Below are 23858 nucleotides of genomic sequence, written 5' to 3'. Positions count from 1 at the left end.
AATAGCGGCTAAGTCTGAAAACACCTCTCTGCTTCTCCCCGCAGCAGCTGGTAACATCAATATTTCAGCTGTCTATCGCTATATATACCGTATTACATTTTTATTCTATATATAACATATAGCATGACCATTACCTACACTGGGCTTGCATGAACCCATGCAAACAGGAAGCAGAGGAGCTTTCTTTTCAGTTGCCAATCAGCAAAAGGTACAGTGTCTCGTAGTGTCTCGAGGTGTCACTGATGAAAAGTCTCCACTCGTACTACACGTACACAACAAGCCTTAACCCAAGGTATTTCCAATATTTTCATCTTGGAATTAGTAAAGCTGTCCGAGATCCTGTGTCTGCATGTAGACGAAAGGCCAAAGCGCACAGGGACTGCAACGGTGAACATGTGGACAATTCCAACAAGAAACAACAAGCTCATGAAACTGTTTCAATATACTACTGTGGTTACATTCACTGACATAGAAATAATATCATAAAGGAAAATAAGATGCAGATGTCTGAACACAAATTCACAGCAGAGGTCAAATAAAACTAACAGCTTGAAACTAAAAGCAGTCCTAACAACATTACAACAGAATCAGATCAGACCTACGCCAATGATCCCATCCATTCAAAGGGACCAAGTCACAGGAAGTAAATCTAAATCTGAATTCTTAAAATCAACTTTAAATTATATGAACACTACAGGCCAATACCAAATATCTTGACAATACTGACCTTTAAAGGGCCAAAAGCAGAATAGTTCACAATGGAGGAAGCTATCAAAGCTCATTAACTGTGTCACATTATTCACTTTAATAAATCCTACTCTGCTCTACAAAAGAGACAGGGCTGCAGATGGTTATGAAAAGGAAGCTGATGGTAGAAGTGTGCCTTTGAAACAAACAGTGTACATTTAGCATTCTTTTTAACTAGCTTGTTGACTAAAATTTGAAATCTATCATCCCTTTAATAAAACCCAGTCAGAAGGGCGTGCGTGGTAAAAAACAGTAAACAGCAAACACAAGTGTCTAGTGTGCTAGCACATTCTGCAGTATTTACCAACTATTTTGCTGAAGAGCCTTGATGGTATCGCACCAGCAACCAAGAACCTACATTTGCATGCCCTGAGAAAGCGCATTGGCACTTTCAGGTGAGACCAAGTGTCTCAGTTTTCAAAATGTTAGCTCATGAGAATAACTCTTAATTGCTAATTTTAGCAGGTACTTTCTACAGCCATGTTTTAGTTGCCATTCAGTCAGTACTAAGGCTGAGTAAATCACTAGTGTGGACAAATTTTGTACTTGAGCTCCAGCTTTAATTATGACTCAGTAGTCAAAAGTTTTTGACACTCTCCAGAAAATCAAATAAGCTAATGAGTGGGAACAGTATATGGTGTGAAATGGAGACCCGTGCCAAACTCTGGATTGAATAAAAACAGGGAGATATTATTAAATGTGTCTGGGTTCAAAGGCCCAATTTGTTGTTAATTTCAACATCCATTATGAGCTATTTAAAAACAAATGTAGCCCTCACTCTGCTTTATGTTTCACTGGTCACTTGCTCTTCTCCTTGTCCACTCCCTCGCTATCTTTTCGGGGTTAAGATATAACCGCATGTTTGTGTGTGTGTGTAGGGAAAAACAAAGACTCTGATATTTTCCAGCCCTTTGAATAACTACTGCTGAGTCATTGGTCAGCTATTCAAAAAAAGGGCTTTACCTCGGCCTGAAGTTATTAAAGGAAAGTCTTAGTCCAGGTTCACATGAGTATTACTTTAGGCACCAAGTACATACAGTCAACTATAGGAAGCAGAAGCAGACATGCAACTCCTCCACTTCTGTGCTCTCCACATGTTGACTTTCTTTGTTTGGTTTTTACCCGCCTCTCTTCAGCTCTCGCTCCATCTCAGCCTCATTCCTAATCTCACACCAAAAATGCAAGCTGTTTATTTGCGTAGGTCTGAAACCATTCCATTAAGTAGCCCCACCAGGTGCTTTATCCCTAAAAGGGATTTGTTTTTCTAAAATAAACGGAGAAAGCAAAGGACTGCCAAAGTGATATCTACCATGACATGAAGTGAGCGCAACAAAGTCAAACTATCTAAATAAGAGGCACTGAGGCTTCAAATTATGGAATTTTCATACATAGCCACAAACATTCATGTAGTGGAAACAAACAGGAATCTGTAGAATGTGTGCAATATATAAATGTACTGCTGTGCTTTAGGTGGTGAGGGTGTATGTACATAAGATATTCCATCCGTCTCAGCACCACTGCTTTGCTGTAAAGGCAGTCTGACAGATGCTTCCCTAGGTTACCACAAAAAACCCTGTGTAGTCATTTTGCTCAGAAGACAACAAATCAATCCCATTTATTAGCTCTATTTCATCTTTTCTGAAGCTGAGACACAAGGCCAAGACTGAGAAAGAGAGCTCTGGCACTTTTCCTCTCACTTTTGTGATTTTCTTTTCATCTCGCTATAAGACAACTCATCTGCAGATGGAATTTGCTTACTTCTGTCACCTCAGTCAATCTCACACGAGGGCTCTGTCACGTTAGCCGTCTGCACCTGGTAGCCGACTGACATTATCAAAGCTGCTCACTCGCCGAGGCAGACCAGAGAGTACACATCCATCAATATGTTCCAGACCAAGAGAAGACATGGCTGTCTGATGCTGATAGAAAAATAGATTGAAACTTGTCAAATGCGCTTTTCTACAAAAAAAGATATTTTAAGTAGCTTCAAGATCGCACATCTGTGATGACATTATAAGTAGGATTCCACCTACCTCACGACTACAGATAATTCCTATTCAGAGAGTTGCACGGAAAGAATCTCGCCCCATTGTGTAACATACGGTACTGAACATAAGGCGCGAATTTAACTGTGCAACCTGTTTAGTCAGACAATACGAAGGCAGACGATCTGCCAGAGTGTGTACCGATAGCAGCTGATGCACCCATGGGAGCAGAGCATCAGATAGGGAACGCAGACAGTGGCCAGGTGAGGGTGTTTAGAATGCTTTGACACATCCTGCGATCTCAATCAACAGGAAAAGGCAGAGGCATACGGTCGCTGTATGTCTCTGCGCTGGTCTGTATTGTGACGCCTTTGTAGTGACGATAATTTTTCATTTTCACGCTGCCTTGCATCTATTCTGCCTGTCACTGTTTTTAGCTGCAGCAGATAAGCTCAGAGAGTAGATTACGGTACTTACAGTGCATGAAAAACACAGCAACAAAACTGCAAATGACAGAAGCGTTTTACTTTCTTGCTAGAAATCTCCCCCATGTGGCACTTTCGCTACAGCGAGTTGTTTATTATGTTCCAAGCTAGGCATAAGCGATTAAAGGAGCTCTTAAGAATCAAAGTGTTATAAATGCATGGAAACACAGCCGGCTGTAAATGCCACAGAATTAGAAGCTTACCGAGCCTAATACTAATACATGGCAATTTTCAGCTTGATGCTGATATAAAGAAATTACTTTTTTAAAGTAAGCAATAAATGCAGTCAAGGGAACGATTACAGAGGCCCTATTTTCATCCCGGCATAAATCTCAACACGACCTTTCTGCGGGTCCAACTCATGAATCCACTTGTTTATTCTTAACGCTTCCATAAAAAGTAGATTAAACAAAGCAACTTCAACAGCTAAATGAAAGCAATATAAGCATTCACAGCAAAGCAAGAATTACAAGACGTGCCTCTTTGCACATTGTGTTCTTCTCTCCCTTACATGGATTCATGAAATTCAAATGACATCCAACATGAGAGGATAAGACTTTGAAAGACCTCAAAACAGGGGAACATGTTTTGGGCATCTGAGGATTGTCTTTTTTTTTTTTTTTTATTGGGTTGGAAAGCTGGATGTCATCAGGTCTGAATAAATTGGCCAAAAAGGAGGCAAACACACGGCACACATCAGAAGCAGCCCTATCACAGAAATATGCCCGTATGATGATAAATATTCCAGATATCCAAATCAAAACTTTTGTCAGTAGCCTGCACCTCAAGTATATGTCATACTCTAAAGTGCATGCTTTTAAAATAAATATTTTTAAAAGTGCGTTCGGTCCAAATGGAGAGAAAAATGAGCACCATACATGCTTTTTCGTCCTCTTTGACTCGATTGCACTTTAAAAGAGCTTTAAACACCAAGACATATTAATCCCATAAGCTGCCACGGGGATTTCTGCATTAGTGATGCAATCAAAATCACATTGGAAGCTTGTGTCAACAATTAAGCTGATCTTGCCACATTAACATTAATTACACAACCATTTGGAAGATTTCAGTGCTGATCTTACATCTGGAGCAGGCAGCTGAGGGCTCTGGTGGAGTGGACCTGAGTATGCGGAGAATGCACTCCAGATAAACTCTCAACATGAGTCCTCTGCTTCCATTTTTTTCCCAAGGCTGAATCTTGTAAACGTGGTAGTGACTGAATCCCAAAAAAGAAGACCAAAGGCTTACTGATACATTGTTACATTGCAGAGAAGAGAGAGTCCTACAGTGCAACTGTAACAACACTTAGATATTTGTTTTCAGAATGTACGGAGAAGCTGCAGCTGTTAATATTTAAGACAGGATTTGTCTACAGGCAGGTGTTTTTTATTAGCAATCCAATATGACATTTTTAACATGCCACTTGAAGAAATATATTCAAAGAAAAACACTTGCAAAGTCTCTCTCGGTTCAAGAGTACAAAGAGTACAATCTCTTTTTTTTTTACTGATCACACAACTATTCATTTTAATATTTATCAAATCAACTAAACAAAACCAAACAAACATGAGTTACATTACTCAGAATAGCTTTGTTGCCATTTAAAAAGCTACCTACAATGAAAGCACTGCTACCCATGTCCAACATATCCACTCACAAGTCACAGCATGTTTTTGGGGGGGAGCTAGTGAGTGAGAGACAGAAAAGAAATAATACAAAGAGAGATGAAAGAAAATATGGCAAAGAGAGGGAGATGAGGTGAGCTTTAAGTTGTACGAGACAGAAAACAGACGCACTCCTCCTCTGAAGCCCTGAGCTCCTGAAGTGTTATCACCCCCCACCCCCCGCATGCAAAGCACTTCTCCAAAGTCCTACTAAGCCTCACCCAATCGCTCCATCCAGAAGTTCACATCCAGGGGGCCTCAGACTCTCTCAGACAGAGACACGGGTGTGAGAAGCAAACCTGAGATACGGGTGATATGCCAACCATAGCAGCTGTGTGTGTACTCCAACTCCCTTGTCTTGTTTGGTAAACACAGCATTACCTTATTTTAGCTAAAACCTTCCTAAAAATCTAGTTACTGTCCGTACGCCCCTGCGTCCAATTAGTCCTTCAACACTAAAAACCTTTTTAAAATCAAACCACTAACTTTCTTAACTAGCCACGGTTCTAGTTTCTGATCAGCAGCTTCTCTAAACACTAACAGAGTGCACCTGTCAAGTCCCCGGCCCACCCTCTTGGCCCTACATGCACACACAAAAATACAGTACACAAACAAGAAAACCACCCTGCATTCAGTTACTTATTAAGCCCTTTCAATAGAGCATTCGCACACACATGCTGGGTCTGGAGTCTGGTAAATGATTGTGTGTTTACCTTCCACGAGGACTTGCTTATTTAAAGCAATCTTCAGTTCCAGCGGTGGTGAAACAGCCTCCTCGCCCTGCAGACACAAAACGGGAGAATTATTTAGAATTCTGAAATAATTACCGCTGCAATGTTCGTCATCAGCACCCTCGAGCCAAATTACAAAAAAAAGAAACACGAGGTACACAGGTGTAAACTACAAGCAGCCGGCAACGAGCCAGCGGCTTCCACCAGTTGCTATCGATTGGAATTGATAACCGGCACAAACAGTCTTATATGTTCTGAGAAACCATCAGAAAGAAATCAATTCTCTACATTCCTGTGCTGTTTGCCTCCCCTTGTTTGTATGAAGCTGTACAAGCAGTCAGTGTACCTTCCTCAGCTGCTAGGAACGTAAAAGCAACCATTTCAGCTCAGAGCGGGGCAGGAGGCACCTTTCCTTTATCTTCCTGTAGCCTACTATTGTCACCGTCCGACACATCCTCGCATTTCCATCTGCCTGTTAACTACAACTACACCCACTGATGATAACAAGTGAACAATGGGGCTGTCTGTGAGTGAATGGTTTATTTGCAAGACAAAAACTTTTCATATTACTGACAGAAGATGCCCTTCTTGGCACCCCCTGCTGGTGAACACACCTCATCTATACCTGCTCTGCCCTCGCTCTACTCCCCTGGGTGGACCTGATCTGAATTCACGGCTTTCCTAAGTGAGCACTCAACCCAGGCGAAGAAAGATGAAAAAAGAAAGAAGGAAACAAAATCTTATTTTTATGGTAAACTGAGAAGTGACTGTGGACCAATATCTCAGGTGAATTTGAATAAAAGCATTAAAGCATATCCAAATATGAAAAAAAGGCTCCAACTCCCTCTCCCGCTGTTCTTTTTTGCCGTTTACATTTGGCAGTCAAAAATGTGGCCGGGCATTTGTGAAAGTGTATATCTAAAGCATGCCGAACGCAGATAAAAACAACCCGGACCAACGTGCCCAGTTTCAGCGTTAATTATGAGTTAAACGCCCTTGTTGAAAACGTGAGTCAACATGCAGCTCGCTCTGAACTCTACCGAGGGTTGAACAATCATTGAAAATGGACCATTCCCACACAACTACCCTATTATTGTGATTCATTACACTTCAATTAACATATCATCAATGGAATCGTAAATCAATGGTGAGTGGTGACAAATGACAGATATTTTCAGTTTCAAACTACTAAACATCATTAATTCCCATCACCTGAAAGAGCCCCGGGAGCTAAATGAGTTTACCCAATGCATAACATCCATTTAGATAAATGTTCCATCATTTTAATGATGGAAAATTTGTACTGGAGAGAAAAGGCAACAACGGGATCCTGATAGCAGCTGTACGCCTTTTCTCCTTGTAATATAAAGCCCATCTTGTAATACCTAAACAGATAATTGTCTCCATTTCAAACAGCACAGGGTTGTAATATTGCCATTTAGAACAGTGGGGGTGCACAGATCGTAGGGTGAGGATAAACAAGCACATGCTGCTTAGCCCGGTTGGGAAAAGGGAACCCATCACACACTCCCACATTGAGATTTTAGGGAATAGAACAACTCCTGGTTGAGATAATTACCCACCAAGGTGGGTTATGTGCATGCTCAGTAAGAGGCCAAATCTAAGAAAATGAATCTAAATGCAACAATTTTAAAAGACAAAGGAAACTAAGAAGCATTTTCTAAGGTTCTCATGCAAAGTCTTGGCTGGCTGTTGCATATCTGCCGTGCCATTTGGTTAAAAAAAAAAAAAAAAAAAAACCAACACAACGGCACATAGGACAACAAAGTACTTTTGACATGGAAATCTCACAGTGCAGTGACACGTAAAACTGATACTAACTGCACAGAGTTACACCAGTGATACAAACAAAACAGCACTTTGTTCCACCTAAACCTTTCAGCTAAACTCGTGCAACAAACAACATCTTGGTGAGCACACAATTCCAATAATCTGCTGGATACAAACTCAATAGAAAAATACCTGTTTGTCAGTTATAGCCTGCAGTTAGCCATTAATCTTGGACTTTCCCAAGGGGGCATGTTCCAGGCTTGTAGTAGCAAAGCTACTAAAAAAACGCATGTTCTGTCATAATTAGTTGCTCTGTGTATTTTCTCCATATTATCTTTCCAGTACAGTCACTCGGATTGTGTTTTCTTTACCTGGGTGGGTTGCTGGATTGATGACAACTCCTGGAAAGAGGTATAAAGCAAAACAAGACTTGATGTCTTGCTGATTTCTGTCAAAAATGACTCACATATCTCAGCAGCGATTGCTTAAAAGTAAAAGATAATGAGCAGGAAGCTTTGACTTTCATTAATTATATACACTTAATTGAAATATGTATTCCACTATGTTTTCATTGAAGAGGTAGTGGAATACTGATAGTGTTACTTCTGTTACTGGATGCCACTTGAAGTAGCCTGAGAAATTTTAAAAACTGGCTACTAGTATGTACAAAGACTACAATGTAAGATATACATAATGAAATGATACAAAAATGAACATTACATTTTTAAGTTAATTATGCATGAAATTTTTATTTGTGCCGCTACGAGACCTTTTTATTAGCCCGATAGCTTTCAGGTGATCCATAAAAATGTTTCCATTTTGTATGCAAATACCACAGGGCTTCATTGTAGTCATGGTGGGAAAAACATGCAAACACCTTATTTTCAGAGGAAATGGAACAATCAGAAGGGTTTTTTGCTATGGTAATGAACGGCTGTGGTTACATGTGAGTGTGAACAAAGACTCATTTTATTCTGTCCACAAACCTGTGAAGTGGACTTTCCTATTTTTTGAAGGGGTCACGGCTTCACAATATGCTCTCTAGTCACAGGTATGTTATCAGTGCCTTTGGCTTTGTTGTAAGATTGCATGTTCAAAATATGAATTAATACCCCTCCACTGAAACGCACCCAATCCCAACAAAAGGCCTGCATTCACTGTGGACAGCTCTTCAGCTCCTCTAATGGACAGGCTCTCCTCTCTCTTCACACCGTGCAGACAAAAAGATGAGGGCCCATGAATATTTACCACTAAGTAAAGTTATTCCATTAATTACTCTAAGCACGCTTAATACTATATCTGTGGCTACTTCTGTGGCGGCTTGTTAATGAACCTTCACATATCATTACCATATTAATTAATGCTCAACTCAATGGTTGTCAATAGGAGGCTGCCAGAGTTGTCTCGTGGTTCTTTACAGCCCATCCTGCATGTTTGGTCCACTTAGCATCAGCATCTGAATAATTCTACAGCATCTATTTATCATGCCAGGCTATAATAGTCTGTTTGAATCTAAACAAAAAAAGTTGAGATACTGGTTTAACGTAGCTAAAAGCATTGTGTAAATAAAATAGTGTGTAGAAGAGTTGTAGTTGTGTAGAGTCACTGATATGCAGGGTCACTGGTATTTGTTTTTAGGGTGTGTGCAGGAGATTTTCCTAGTCACTGTCTGTGCAATGAAACACAGGAAAATCTAAAGCATGACTCACTTCTCAACAAACGCAGCTGCTTACTGTATGATCTGATCTGCCAAAAGGGCTGACTGCACACTATTTTCCCCCTCTTTTCTTCTGGGCTTTTATTAAGAAGGACTGATTAAATGAAAACCATGGCTAAGTCTCATAAAGTCTAAAAAGTCAGCATTTTAAAAAAAGTGGAGAAAAATGCATTGTTGTGTTTTTTTCTTTTTAATGTGATTGGCAGGATCAGGGCGTTATATTGTAACACCCACACAGACTGTAAACAACAGCACTTTCTGACACGCAAACAGACTCAAAACCCACCAATTAAACCCAACTTCAATCCAGCCAGCCCTTATTCTGGGTGCTTATTTTCAGATTCTCTTTTTCTAAGCTTAAAAGGCAACAGTGCAGTCTGGTGAATGTCAGGCCTGTCTGATCCCCCAGATTCTTTGGACCTGCCCTCACGTTTTGCTGAGCTAAGAACAAAGTACACAGAGCGCAGCTTTTCTCCATGGAGTGCTTTGCTGTCTTAATATTAACGAAGTGGACCCAAAACAAGCAAGGACAAACATTTCTTTACACTATTCAAATGTGCCCACTGAATATAAAATGTCTCATCGACCACTGAATGCATGCCGCTGTTTACTGATCCATCAGAGAATCGCACTTTGTTTATTATTCTGTCAGCAGAGAAGTCACAGCCAGTGCAGTTCAGCATCCACGGTCAAGAAAGGTTTCACACTTAACATGCAAAATCAGATCAGGCCGGTCGAAATGTTTAACCCCGCTCCTGTATGTACAGCAATGTACAGCACAGCACACACGGCCAGAACATTATGCAATCCCATTTTTACAACAAACCCCTTTCCACCCTGTCAAGCAGGAGGACTGTCAATTCTACCCAGCCATATCAAGTTACCACTCTCGCCCAGGTCCCAGCTCCTCTCCAACCACAGATCCTGTGCGCTATTAATATCAATAAGCTGCAGATTCCATTTCCCCAGACAAAGACAAAGGGAGAACAAGATGCGATGAGTGAGGGGAGGAACTAATACCCTTACGCATCGTGGGGTTAGTAGTCACTCTCACCTCCAACCCTGCTGCACTGAACAAAAGGAATATTTTGCACATGTAAAGCCGGACAATGTCAACTTTAACTAATAGGTCATATATTTTCCAATCATTTGTGGCTGTTTTTAACTGGGACAGCACAACACACACCCCTCAGTACTGCTGCAGCTAACGTTCCTTGAGGTTTCCTTGAGTCTTTTTTTGTTTGTTTGTTTGTTTGTTTGTTTTGCACGTCTATCTTAAAGAATTTAGATTTAATTCTGTTTGCCAGAGCATGAGCAGAAATGAACAAATTAACAAAATGATTCATTGCTTGTTTCATCTCTTTAGAAAACTCTCTAAACACTCGAATACTTCACTGAATTCACCCTTTTGCAATCTTACACTGTACGGCAATTATTATACATGTTGAGTAGCATTGTATTATGACCAATAGAGAAAGGCATTGCCATCTACACCCTATACATAAAATCTGTCAATCACTTACAGAACACACCTACAAAGACGCTCGTACAGACTCGCAGTCATGGAGCACTGTGCCATAAAAGGAATGACGAGGAGGAGAAAACAGTGTAAAGATAATATAATCTTCACAGACTTACCTTCCAACAGTTAAACAGACTTTCATCATGTTTACAAAACTGTATATTCATTCATATTTCCTCCAAGCACTGAGTGTTTGAAATCCACTTCGGAAGAAGAGGAGAAAGCTGGCGGTGAAAGTAGTCTAAGTAGTAATGAGGTAGTCAAGTGAGTTTGCATGTGTGTATAAGAGAGAGTGAAAGAGAGAGAGAGAGAACTAGCCTGGCCAGACGGAAGAGCTGAGAGGTACTAAAGGTATGTGGTCAAAACACAACAAAAGTCGGCGCCGTGCTCTAAATTAAACATGCAGGAAGAGGCCCGTTTGCATAAACACAAACACTCAGCAAATGAAGAACTAGCACGGAGCAGACGCCTGCTGGGAGCCCTACCTGTCCTAGCCTCTTTTAATTAGACAAGAGCATACAGAACAAATGAACATCAGCGAGGTCAAAAAAACAGAACAGGAAAAACAAAAAAAAAAAAAAAAAACTTCCTCATGCCTCTGATGACACGAACAGAGGATTTCCCAACAGTTACACAGAAGGCACTTGACTTTCTCTACACTTTGTCAAACACCATACATGAGCATTTTACTTTTACATCCACACAGCTAATTACTTCATCAATAGGCACTCTGCAAGGCTGAGGATAAAATTCTGACTAAATAAAATGTACCAGTCTAAAAATGTCACCAGAGCATGAAGTCTTCAACATGAAACTACTTAATTACAACCTAAAATACTAATTAAATTTTTAAATATCAAATTTAATTAATGTAAGTAGGTCATTTTTTGGTGTGGGCTTTCATTAAATGATGTCCTCGATTAAAATGAAAGTACACCTTGTGATCTTCTTGTTCTTCCTTACATATGCTTCTCTTCTTCCCACCCCCTGGTGGAAAACCTGAATTTTAGCAGGGAGGAAAAAGTGATTTTTACGAACATCCATCGTCCAATGCCTTTCTTCCTAAAGACACTGCTGTTCCCACTCTCCTCTCTACACCCCTGATCCCTCCCCCACACCTTCTTATTTGCTTCATCTGTTTCTTGGGCCAGGAATGCAGAAGTTTGTGCTGTAAGTGGGAAGCTCCTGAAAAAAGCGAGAGAAAAGAAAATCCTATCTTAGTAAAAACAAAACAAAAAGAATGGAAGCTGAGCCCCTCCAGAAAGTCTAGAGAGAAGCATCAGATGCTGAGTGACACATACTGATGTGGCCAGTCAAAGATGCAATTTTCATGTGAAACCCTCTCAAATGGATCAGGGGAAAAGGAGGGGCTAGGGGTGAGGTGACACAAGTTGACAGGAGAGGAGCGAGAGAGAGAAATTGAGGGGTGAGAGAGGGTAGGATAGAGGGAAAAAGAGCAAAAATGAGACCTCGGGAAAATAAACAGGGTGTTGGGTTTCAAAGGCAAGGGGGACACAGGCATTCCATTGTTCAAGCCAATTATCAGTAGAAAATAATAACAACAGATGGATCCAGAGCGGCCAACTTGTGCCGGAGCACCGTAGCGCTGGAGAACAGATGATGAAATGTGAGAGTGCTGTTGGAGGGGCAAGAGGGACAGGAGGGGTGGGGAGGTGCTGCTGCCCTACACACACACACACACACACACACACACACACACACACACACACATAAAGTGACACACAGCTCCTCACACCAGATGTGAACTTCTACAAGGACAGCATAATATGTGCTCTCTGGCCACCATTTGTACCGTACAATAGTTTAGTCAACAGCACCACGTGTTCAAAAGGGGCATCTGAAGTCAGATGACACATATGGCCCCCGTGTTGCCATGTGATAAATTCAAATCTGTGCATTCCTTTGGTGCTCAACAAAGCGGGGTCATTTGTTGGTGAACACATGCTTGTTGCTGTAACAACAATAAAGCATGTAATACACAGAATGAACATGCATTTTATTTATTTATTTTTCTTTCACTCTGATGACCTCCTGTGATGTTGTCATTTGATGTTTTACAGCATATTTTATGTTCACAGGAAGAACAGAAAGCTTCACTAGTGCAGCGGAGGCAGACCTCATTGACTCTGGCTTCATTCACAGATCCCTCATATCATCCATGGACTGACAGGCAGCGGAGGGGGCTTGCAACCTTAAAACAAAACCAATTCTCTGTGTGTCCTGTCAAGGGTGGGAGATGTCTGCAGATAGCAGTACAAAAGATCTGCCCTTCCTTTCCACAAGAAAAGAGAAGTTTTCATTTCATTAACTCCAGACTAAAGCGTAATTATCTCCCTGCAGACCTTAATCACCAGCAGAAGGATAATAGAACAAAAGGCAGTTTCTTCTTCAGTCATTAAAGTTTTTTTTAATGTTGTTGTTCTTTTTTCCTTTCCTCCGCACTTTAGACGAGTCCATCAAACAATGCAAAAGATTAATGGGGGCTGGATTAAAGTCTCATTTTCAAAAACTGTTAGTTAAGGAGGTTAAAAGATTTTGGCCGATTTGCTTGAATGCGTCATCTTTGGCTCCTTTTTATCAGGCGGTTTGACCTGTTGACCAGCAGGGGCTTTGGGTTGGCTCTGAAAGGATCACGATGTTGGATCAATAAACGATTCGATTAAAAGTGGTAGAAAAAAAAGCAAATATAATCAGTCTGAACACCAAAACACCTCTTTACAATTGTATATAATCTAAATGACTAGCATTGCTTGAAGCTGCTTGTGATATTATACCGTGAATGAAAAATCCCAGGAGGATTGTATAGACGGATTTCTGCAGCAGGAAGAAAAAAAGAATGGAAAACTTTGCCTAGATTTAATTAGCTCATGAGAAATAATTGCCATTAGCAAATCCCGTCAAATGGGGTTGAGGCATTTTGCTGTAAAAAAAAGAAAAAAAAAGTCATATTTTTGGATGATGAGGAGACAAAGGGTTTTCAAACAGGAACTGGCGGGCCATCAGCCGTTTAGTGCACTGACACTGGGGTCGAGTTAATTAGACTATTGTCATTTTAATCAGGACAGCACGGCGGCCATCACTTCCTGAAAGAGCCAGTGGACTTTAAACAGCTGAGGGATTTTTGTGTACGTGTGTGCATGCGTGTGAATGTATGCGCATGCACTGCATGTGTGTTGGGCCTGAGGTGTCATCCGGCTATGGGTTATGGGGTATGGTCTGGTTCCCTCACATGCTTAGAACATTAATGAGCTGGAGACACACCACGGAAACAAAGGACCCTGAAGGATCACCAGGGGAAACTACTCGCCTCTACTCTACTCATGTCTCAGTTCATTTGAAAATAATTTAAATATCAAATATTTGAAATAATTTGCTTCTCCCTGGCTATCAGATTTTGAATAGGGAGTCTTTCATGTCTTCGTTATTATGTTCTTCACTAGCATTAGCATTTAAAACATAATTAATGTAACCATATTTTCGAGGTGCTTACCATTATGTTAGAATAATGGTTTATTTTTGTCTGATTTCCATATTTTATAAATACAATGGGACGATCGTAATAACAAACCCAAAGAATGGCAAATGATAGATCAAATCTTTGCTGAATATCATTAATCTAAAGAGAGTTTTAATCAAAACTGACAAAAGACTAGATTTAACCTGCTCAAGGCTTGCATGATGAAACTCACTTTGTGCCACTCTTTGTGAAAAACAGATAAAGAATGGTCGGTCGTATTTAGCCACCAGGCTTCGGAGCAAAAGTTGGGGGTGGAGCAGAATAACTCGAGCTGTCAGTGGAGCGCTGCCAATCAGTGGAGGTGATAAGGGGACCAGCTTAATGTTAACAACAAAACATCTTTGTGACTTTTCCCCTGGCCATAGTTCAGGTCATCTGTGGACAAGGTCACAAAGGTAACCTGGAGACAAATGCTGGTGAACTTCCCCCCGTGACACCGCCGCCAGCCCCGGGGGCAGGGCTGGCCAATGACATTAGCCAAGCTTCTGAGTACAAAGTAGACTCCTGCAATATTTCACATTCCCCAACCTCAAGGGAAGCTGCATTAAAAGAGGCTGGAGCGGCCCTGGCACATTTGGCTCTGTGTCACCACTACTATGTCTGTTTATGATTATATTAATGGTTCTGTAAGTTCATCGTTTTTAACATTAGTCATTAATATTTCACAGGGAGTTAATATTAATCTGATCAGAAATTATCTTCCTTCAATAATTCAAAATTCACATTAATAATTCAATAAAAAGAATGTTCTGCATAGTTGAGAGGGGAAAAATGAAGATATTCAATAACTAGAAAAGTCGCAATACAGCCCCAACTTGGCTACAGCGTAGCAGCAGAATGTAAAAAGCCACGAGCAGCTTTAATGCAATGCAGCTTGTTAGCAGGAACTAAGGTAACCTTGGTCAACTTAATATGAGTTGTAATCCAGATTAAATAGACTGACTAACCCGGGACCAGAGGTTGCTGTATCCACTTGTGTACATTCAGAGATAAAGAAGAAACGCAGACAGTGAAGTCTCTGTGCCATTAGAAGCGCTGCACCATCCAAGTTCTTCAATAAGAGATTTGCAGGGATTAGACTGTGAAATAAAGACCTAATCTTTATTTGACAGGGAAGCCAATCTCTGGCTCACTGGTCAACCCCCTTGTGGCAGGCGCCTCTTTCACAACTCACTTTCACTGTTACACACCTCAGGCTTATTTAAAACCACATTTAGGCTGCACACTCTAGCCTGTATGAGGTCTCAATGTAATTATCATACGAAAAAGACAAAAAAAAAAGAGATGAACTGTGAGCAGAGGCACAGAGGCAGAAAGACTTATTCCACAAACGACATCCAGTGTCTTACCTGCATGTGAGTGCATTGTGAGAGCAGGTTCCTTTGGTAATTTTCCTTTTTCAGCTGGCCTAAGCTGTGCCTGATTAAAAATCTAACCAATTTCCATGTGCAGTTCAATGACAGATGGAAAGAGATATTTCATGGAGATGTATAGTCGAGACTGATAAACTATTAATCACACTGCCGGACAATGACACCAGCTAAATTTAAACGCAAAGTGAAAAGGCGTCAAGTAACAGCCTCCCTTATTCCTTAAATTATTCATTACAGGGAGCTGTTATTGGACAGCAAATAGAATTAAAGCTCACAGATTCCACTTAATTACAGTACGTGTTGATGGTGGCTACAGATGTCACAGTTTGGACTGGCAATCCTTCACTAAGTTTAACCCTGTCAGACAGTGACCACGGTCGACTCCTGTCCTGCTGTCTTCTTTTCACCATCCCTCTGTATCTGTGTGCTGTATATTTCTAATATAAGAGAAATATGTTAATAACATATCTAAAATTATCTCAAGTGAAATCTATTCCTCACGGCCCTTTTCTTCCAAACCAGTGTGCTGCATATTTGCAAATCTGTTGTTTGATATGCACAGATTTGAAACTTAATAACAAAATTTTATTACAAGAACAAAAAGCAGAAAAAGATGGGGGGGGGGGGGTATTTATAAATGTTGTGGTCCTATAGTCTGTCCTGCAGGGCAGCACTGACTCTGCCGTTCACATCTTTGCAGTACTGTCAACGGCACATGCAGCAGAGGCGCATCACAGCTGAGCAGACAGTGGTGCAGAGTGAAGAAGTGTCCTCATGGTAAAGCATCAGTTAACAGTCAACAACCTCATTATCAGGGTATCTACAGCTATAAGCAAGTTAAATTTCAGACTTTGTACGACCTTCTTGTAACCCACATAAAATGGGGGTACCACTTTAAGGACTGATATGAGGAGAGATGGACAGCCTGCCCAACCAATCGAAATGCACAGGTCCCAGTATGTTTTGACCAATGGGAGAGCAGTCTGCCGCTGTATGTCCCACCTACGTGCTCTGTGTTTGCTGCTATGTGTGGAGGTAGTCGCGTGCTGGCAGGAGAAAAGAGAGACTGAAGCTTTTGAGCTGGAAAAAAAGTATTAGATATAAGTTGCAACCAACTGTGTTGCACATAAGTTCACTGGTTATCAGCTACCTTTCATGTTAAAAGTAGCCACAGTGAGTAAGCAGGCAAATGCTGCATTTTTCTGGTGACTTTAAAAAGTACCGCGTGGAGCTAAACTGTTAGCCTTTGTTAGCTCTGGTTGCTATCAACTGCCTGGGAGTTCATCTCAATCTGCTTCCAGAAGTAAGGTAACACTTGAAGCGCAACTTATGTTTATTTTTCCTTCATGTCGTATTACGGTTATTAAAGAGAAAACATGTCCTGTTACGTTATTTAGAGCCCTGCATTTTCCGACCGAGAGACACTATGCCATTGTCTTCGGCCGTGATGCGCTGAGATCGGTCAGGTTTTTTTTGTATGCTGAATTGTTCCTGAGGTGGATTCCTCCGGTGAAATAGATGGCGAGCCTTCCCACCTGGACTTAGAGAGACTGAGATTCGCTTCTTTTCCACTTGATGATCTGCTGCACCTTGCGGTGTGGTAGGACTGTATCACTCACACTTTCACGCACAGCTGGTTATACATAAGACCACTGACTGACATTCTTTCATCCCTATTTTCTTTCACACCCTAGGAATTTTTTGGACTTTACCCCTTGGACATTTTTTATTTGGGACTTTAAATAATGAGCTGTTGTGTAGAGCATTCTCCACATGTGAAAAGAGTGTGAGATTTTCATTTGAATGTACATTGGATTTGTGTAATCTGTTTCTATAAGAGTTAAGGAGTCAGGTTACTAGGGTGCACCCGAGCATTGAAACCCGAACATTGAAAACCAAAAATAACACTTGGCCAAGTCATTGCTTTAGTAGTTTGTGTTTTACTTTTCTTTTAATTGTTGTAAGTTTCCTTTCTACCATTGTAAAGTGTCTTTAACCTGTGCTTGTCAACCTTATGGTTTATGTCACTAAAGTTGGCTGGTTCTTTTGAGTTACATTCTTGTCTCTGTGTCTCATTTGAACACACCCCTGTGCTCCTATAGTCGAGCCTATTGGCCCATTGATATATTCTTTTCAACAATTCCCCTTACTGTGTTACAGTGAGAGCTTTGGCGAGCCAGCCAGGAGCATGGTTGTGTGTGTTTAAGTGCTAGACAATTTGTGTGTGGTGTTTAAAAGTGCTTAATCTGAGCTATAACTTCTAGAGAGAAAATGGATGTTGTGCTAAGTGAATCCGTCAGAATTCCCAATTCTGTAGTTGTTAGTGGGATCACAGGATCAGAGACTGATGAGGAAGTGTCCACTTTCCTCCAAAAATATGGTTCCATCAACCGTTACTTTCGTCTAGACGATCCTGAGTCAGATTACCATAAGCACATGATCATCGAGTTTACACATGAGACTGCCATGCACACATTGGAGCCACTGTTACCTCTGCGGCTTCCAAGTACAACCCAAGCAGGCATCGTGTATGAGTTAAAGGCCTTAGGAAGTGTTTACTCCCTTGATGCCAGAAACAAAGCCACTAAAATGTACATGGAACAGCTCCGTGAAATTGCCAAACTGAGTGGAAATTCATTAGAGGAGATGTTAAAGGAAGAACTTAAAAATCTGGTTTCATCGGCAGGAAGTGCTATTTCCCAGTCATCTCAAACTGGTCCAGAATCCTCAACTGTACAGAGCCCACTTCCACAGAAAGACTTAACCAGCAAGGGAGACGTTTCATTTTCTGAGGACCCTCAATCAGGTGTACCTCTAGACTCCACAGTTTTGACATCACCAAATAACGCAAGTAAATCTCTTACCTCTCCCAATTTCAGTGAAAACCTGACTGATTTCAGCCCCTCACAGACTCTTCCAGCTTCTTCTGGGGCCGCTTCTAGCCCCATAATTGATGTTAATCCAACTGCTGTTCAGCGAGTAGTTGTTGAGCATGTAGTGCGCAGCAATGAGAGCTCACCCCAGTTCGCATCATCTGGTAGACTCAGGGCTTATTCGGGCAAGAGCCCACGTCCTAGCCATGAGGCAGATTATGATACGTGGCGAGCTAGTGTTGAAATCCTTATTAGAGATCCTTCTGTGTCTGATCTGCACTGCACACATCGTATACTTGACAGTCTGCTTCCTCCTGCTTCCGAGATGATTAAACATCTGAGTCCACAGTCTAGACCCTCTGCTTATCTTGAGTTGCTTGACTCTGCCTACGGAACAGTCGAAGATGGTGATGAGCTGCATGCTAGGTTCATGAGCACATTTCAAAATGATGGAGAGAGAGCTTCTGTTTTCCTGCAGAGGCTGCACACTGCATTAAGTAGAGCCATGAGACGTGGTGGTGTGTCCGCTCATGATTTTAACCAACAGCTCTTAAAGCAGTTCATTCGAGGTTGTTGGGAGAATGCACTAATAATCGATCTTCAGCTAGAACAAAAAAAAGAAAACCCACCTTCCTTTGCAGAGCTGCTGCTTCTTCTTAGGACAGAAGAAGATAAACAGGCTGCAAAACTGAGCCGCATGAGGCAGCATTTTAGTCATGCTAAGTCTGCCCAAAACTCTAGAAAGCAGCACGCCACATCACACGTGCAACTCGCACACACCACCAATAATCTGGTGGACAAATCTGATCTTGAGACGCTAAAGCAACAAGTTGCTGACCTCAGCATTCAGCTTAACAGTCTTGTATCTGAGAATCATAAGACGAAACAACCTAAGCAGCAAAAAGCGAGGTCCGTCACACCTGACACCCACGGTGTGAAACCAAAAGTGGCCAGTCAGCATCCCTCCACATTTAAAGCTAACAGTAGACCACGTCCATGGTACTGTTTCCAGTGTGGGGAGGATGGCCATGTCGTCTCAGTTTGTGATAAAGCGCCAAACCCTTCCCTTGTAGCAGCTAAGAAAAGACAGCTGAAAGAAAAACAGGCTGCTTGGGAAGCCTCTAATGCTTCTCGAAGTGAGGCACATTTAAACTGAAGCCTACTCCCATAGAGGGACATATGGGAGTGGAGTCTTGCAATGTCAGTCCCAAAATCCTGAAACCTGCCATTAAAAACGTTAAAGTGGAAGGATCAAAATTTCCACATGGCCTTGTAGGAACTAAGACCACAGCTCAAGTAACTATTGCAGGAAGAGACACAAACTGTCTTTTGGACACGGGTTCACAAGTCACAACTGTACCCCAGTCTTTTTATGAAGAACATCTTGCAGATCTGACCATTCATCCCTTAAATGAGTTGCTTGAAGTGGAGGGTGCCAATGGCCAGTCTGTCCCTTACTTAGGATATGTTGAGCTTACCATCACCTTTCCTAAAGAGTTTGTAGGCTCTGATATTGATGTTCACACTCTGGCCTTGGTTATCCCCCATCTCCGCTCTACAGCCCATGAGCAGGTACTCATAGGCACAAACACCCTTGATGCCCTCTATGCTAATTACCAGAAGCTTTCACCCTTTCAGCCTTTGTTTAATGGGTATCAAGCAGTTCTCCAAATACTTGAGATGCGACAAAGAAACTTTAACTCTGGTAGCCTTGGTTGTGCAAAACTGACAGGTAAGATGCCTGCAGTCGTTCCTGCAGGACAGACTGTTGTCCTGGAGGCCTCTGTCAATGTAAATCCCGTGAACATGCAAAGAGATGCTGTCCTTGAACATCCTTCAGCTTCTTCACTACCAAATGGCTTGCTAGTTTCAGCAATTGCAGTCACTTTACCACGCAAACGTCAGTGTCTTCTCCCTGTCGTAGTGAGAAATGAAACCAACCATGACATTGTCATACCCCCCAAAACACCTTTGGCAGATGTTAATGCTATCTTGCAAGTGCTACACAAAGAGCAAACTGTCAGAGAACCAGACTGCTCTAAATTTCAAGCTAAGTCTTCCTCAGAACTCAGCTTTGATTTTGGAGATTCGCCCTTACCCACTGAATGGAAGGAACGAGTTACAAACATGTTAAACGACATGCCAAATGTCTTCTCTCAGAACGAATTGGACTTTGGACACACTGACAAAGTCAAACACCATATCAAACTCAGTGATGAGACACCCTTTAAACAAAGAGCACGTCCCATACACCCCAATGATGTGGATGCTGTGAGACAACATCTACAGGAACTCCTTGATTCTGGTGTTATACGAGAATCTGAGTCCCCGTTTGCTTCCCCCATTGTTGTCGTTCGTAAAAAGAATGGCTCTGTTCGTCTGTGTGTAGACTACAGAAAGCTGAACCTGCAGACCATCAAAGATGCTTATGCCCTTCCAAAATTGGAAGATGCATTCAGTGCTCTTGCGGGTTCTAAGTGGTTTTCGGTCCTAGACCTCAAGTCTGGATACTACCAGGTTGAGATGGAGGAAGCAGACAAGAATAAGACCGCATTTGTTTGCCCACTTGGATTTTGGGAATTTAATAGGATGCCCCAGGGGATCACAAATGCGCCTTCGACGTTCCAGAGATTGATGGAGAAGTGTGTAGGAGATGTGAATCTCAAAGAGGTTCTGGTGTTCATTGATGACCTGATTGTCTTCTCATCATCCCTGGAGGAACATGAACAGCGTTTGAAACATGTCCTGCAACGACTGATGTCATATGGCTTGAAACTGGCACCAGAAAAGTGCAAATTCTTTCAGACCTCGGTAAAATACCTTGGTCACATTGTTTCCGCAAGAGGAGTAGAGACTGACCCTGACAAAGTTGAGGCCTTAAAGACCTGGCCCATCCCCACAAATCTTAAGGAACTTCAGTCCTTTTTAGGATTTGCTGGATATTATCGAAGGTTTATTCAGGGGTACTCTGTCATTGTCAGACCACTTAACGAACTAACCTCGGGCTACCCACCAATTAGGAAGCGGAACAACAAGCCAAGGACACACGCAAATTCAGAGTATCGCAACCCAAAGGAACCCTTTGGTCAGCGTTGGACACCTCAATGTCAGGAGGCCTTTGACCAAATAATAGCAAAGCTAACCTCCGCTCCAATCTTGGGATTTGCAGACCCCCAGCTTCCATATGTTTTACATACGGACGCCAGTACCATTGGCCTTGGTGCTGCCTTATATCAGGTACAAGATGGACAGTCCAGGGTCATAGCTTTTGCAAGTCGTGGTCTTTCAAAGAGTGAGAGGAAGTACCCAGCCCATAAGCTGGAGTTTTTGGCCCTTAAGTGGGCAGTCACGGAAAAATTCTCTGACTACCTATATGGTACAGACTTTGTAGTAGTGACTGACAGCAACCCTCTTACATACATCTTGACCTCTGCAAAGCTTGATGCAACAGGGTATAGGTGGCTGTCCAGTCTTTCCACCTATTCATTTAGTCTTCAGTACAGAGCGGGAAAACAAAATATGGATGCTGATACGCTCTCGCGTCGTCCTCACAGTCCACCAGAGGATGATTATGCATCTAAGAAGGAGAGTGAGAGAATCCGGCAGTTCACACTGTACCATCTGAGCAACCCTGAGAGTCCAGAGACTGTTCCCTTGGATGTAATTCAGGCTATTTGTGAGCGCCATATGGTCACCTCAGCCGTAGCTAATGTTGGATCCACCACTTCTGGGTTGACCTTAGTTGAATCCCTCACTCACCAGTCCACAGCTATTCCCGACTGCTTCCAACAGGAGCAAGTGGATGGGCTTCCCATTGTCCACTCAATTTCTGAGAAGGAGTTGAGGCAAAAGCAGACATTGGACCCTGCTATCAATGCAGTGATTGTACTCTTGGAGACTGGCGAAACTCCACCTCCCAGCCTTAGGTTAGAGCTACCAGAACTTCCCCTGTTACTCAGAGAGTTAAATTGGCTTGAAATACAGAACGGGGTGCTCTACCGTAAGCGGCAAGATGGTCCCAACACCTCATATCAGCTTGTGCTCCCTGAGGAGCTAAGAGCCACAGCACTTACAAGCCTTCATCATGATATGGGCCATCTTGGAGTCGAACGAACAGTAGACTTGGCAAGGGCCAGATTTTATTGGCCGAAAATGCACATGACCATAGAAAAAATGGTCAAATCTTGTGAGCGATGTATTCGTCGAAAAACACCTCCAGAGAAAGCTGCTCCATTGATAAACATTAAGACCTGCAGACCTCTCGAACTAGTGTGCATGGACTTTTTATCAATAGAGCCAGATCGCTCAAACACGAAAGATGTATTGGTCATAACTGACCATTTCACAAAGTATGCTGTGGCAGTGCCAACTCCAAATCAACGAGCACAGACTGTAGCAAAGTGTCTCTGGGACAACTTCATTGTCCATTATGGTTTTCCCGAAAAGCTTCTTAGTGATCAGGGTCCTGACTTTGAATCAAAGACCATCAAGGAACTCTGTGAACTTACTGGCATGAAGAAAGTGCGTACAACCCCCTACCACCCTAGAGGGAATCCGGTTGAGAGATTCAACCGCACTCTTCTCCAGATGCTTGGGACACTGGATCGGTCAGATAAACTCCACTGGAGAGACTTCGTCAAGTCTCTGGTACATGCTTATAATTGTACGAAGAGTGACGTGACTGGATTTTCCCCCTATGAATTGATGTTTGGGAGGCAACCAAGACTGCCCATTGACTTAATCTTTAGGTTGCCCACTAATGCTACTAAGCAGACTCATTCCCAGTACGTCGGTAACCTAAAATCTCGCTTGGAAGAAAGCTACCGGATTGCCACAAATAATGCACAAAAGAATGCAGGTCGCAACAAAGCCAGATTTGACCGACGAGTGGTTGAATCAACATTGCAGAGTGGAGACAGAGTTCTTGTACGAAATGTGAAGCTGCGTGGAAAACATAAGCTGGCAGATAAGTGGGAAACGGATGTTTACATTGTCCTTAAGCGAGCTGGAGAAATGCCGGTCTACACAGTTAAACCTGAGGGTAAAGATGGACCTGTGCGGACTCTACATCGTGACTTGCTTCTCCCATGTGGATTTCTGTCAGCAGCTGCAGAACCCGAGACAGTCAAAACCCATCCAAACAGGAGACCCAGAACAAGGCAGTGTTCTGTTGTCGAGGGGGAAGATGAAATTCCCTCTGATATGGATGATGTATCTGATTGGACATTTCGCCCTCTCATTACATCAAAGTCCGACGTATATGTCCCAGTACATGAAACTCACAAGTTGAGTAAACCTCCTTGTGTGGTCAGACAATCAGCAGAACCAGAGGTGCCTACAGTTTCACTTCCACCTGATCCTCCTGCCACTAAATCCCTTGTAGAGGAAGGTGAAGGAATGATTCAGGATGTACCTGACCGTGACAACTCACC

The 23858-nt window shown here is 42.2% G+C and overlaps 2 protein-coding genes across 12 annotated transcripts in view; one reads left to right on the top strand and one right to left on the bottom strand.

Annotated features, from left to right (window-relative positions):
• The window catches only part of foxp1b (forkhead box P1b), a 154956-nt gene that overhangs the window by 90208 nt on the left and 40890 nt on the right, over positions 1 to 23858 (bottom strand). For 10 of the 11 annotated variants that reach the window (XM_086291390.1, XM_086291394.1, XM_086291401.1 and 7 more), the window contains one exon: positions 5595 to 5661. The gene's annotated coding sequence lies outside the window, so the exon portion shown is untranslated. Of the gene's footprint in view, positions 1 to 5102; positions 5414 to 5594; positions 5662 to 23858 lie in introns of those variants that run through there. The other variant, XM_086291396.1, reaches the window with a different exon arrangement.
• LOC147329949 (uncharacterized) lies at positions 16425 to 19582 on the top strand. Its single transcript, XM_086291100.1, has 2 exons — positions 16425 to 16861; positions 16951 to 19582. Exon 2 carries the CDS (start codon positions 17825 to 17827, stop codon positions 19580 to 19582), a length of 1758 nt encoding a protein of 585 aa, XP_086147226.1. The 5' UTR covers positions 16425 to 16861; positions 16951 to 17824.

The sequence above is a fragment of the Aulonocara sp. 'chitande type north' Nkhata Bay genome, linkage group LG5 (assembly GCF_057382095.1).
Source record: "Aulonocara sp. 'chitande type north' Nkhata Bay isolate Kocher_YH1m ecotype deep benthic linkage group LG5, A_spYH_male_GT1.1, whole genome shotgun sequence".
Taxonomy (NCBI): Eukaryota; Metazoa; Chordata; class Actinopteri; order Cichliformes; family Cichlidae; genus Aulonocara; species Aulonocara sp. 'chitande type north' Nkhata Bay.
The sequence above is the reverse complement of the archived record's forward strand: the minus strand, read 5'-3'. Positions and strand labels throughout refer to the sequence as shown.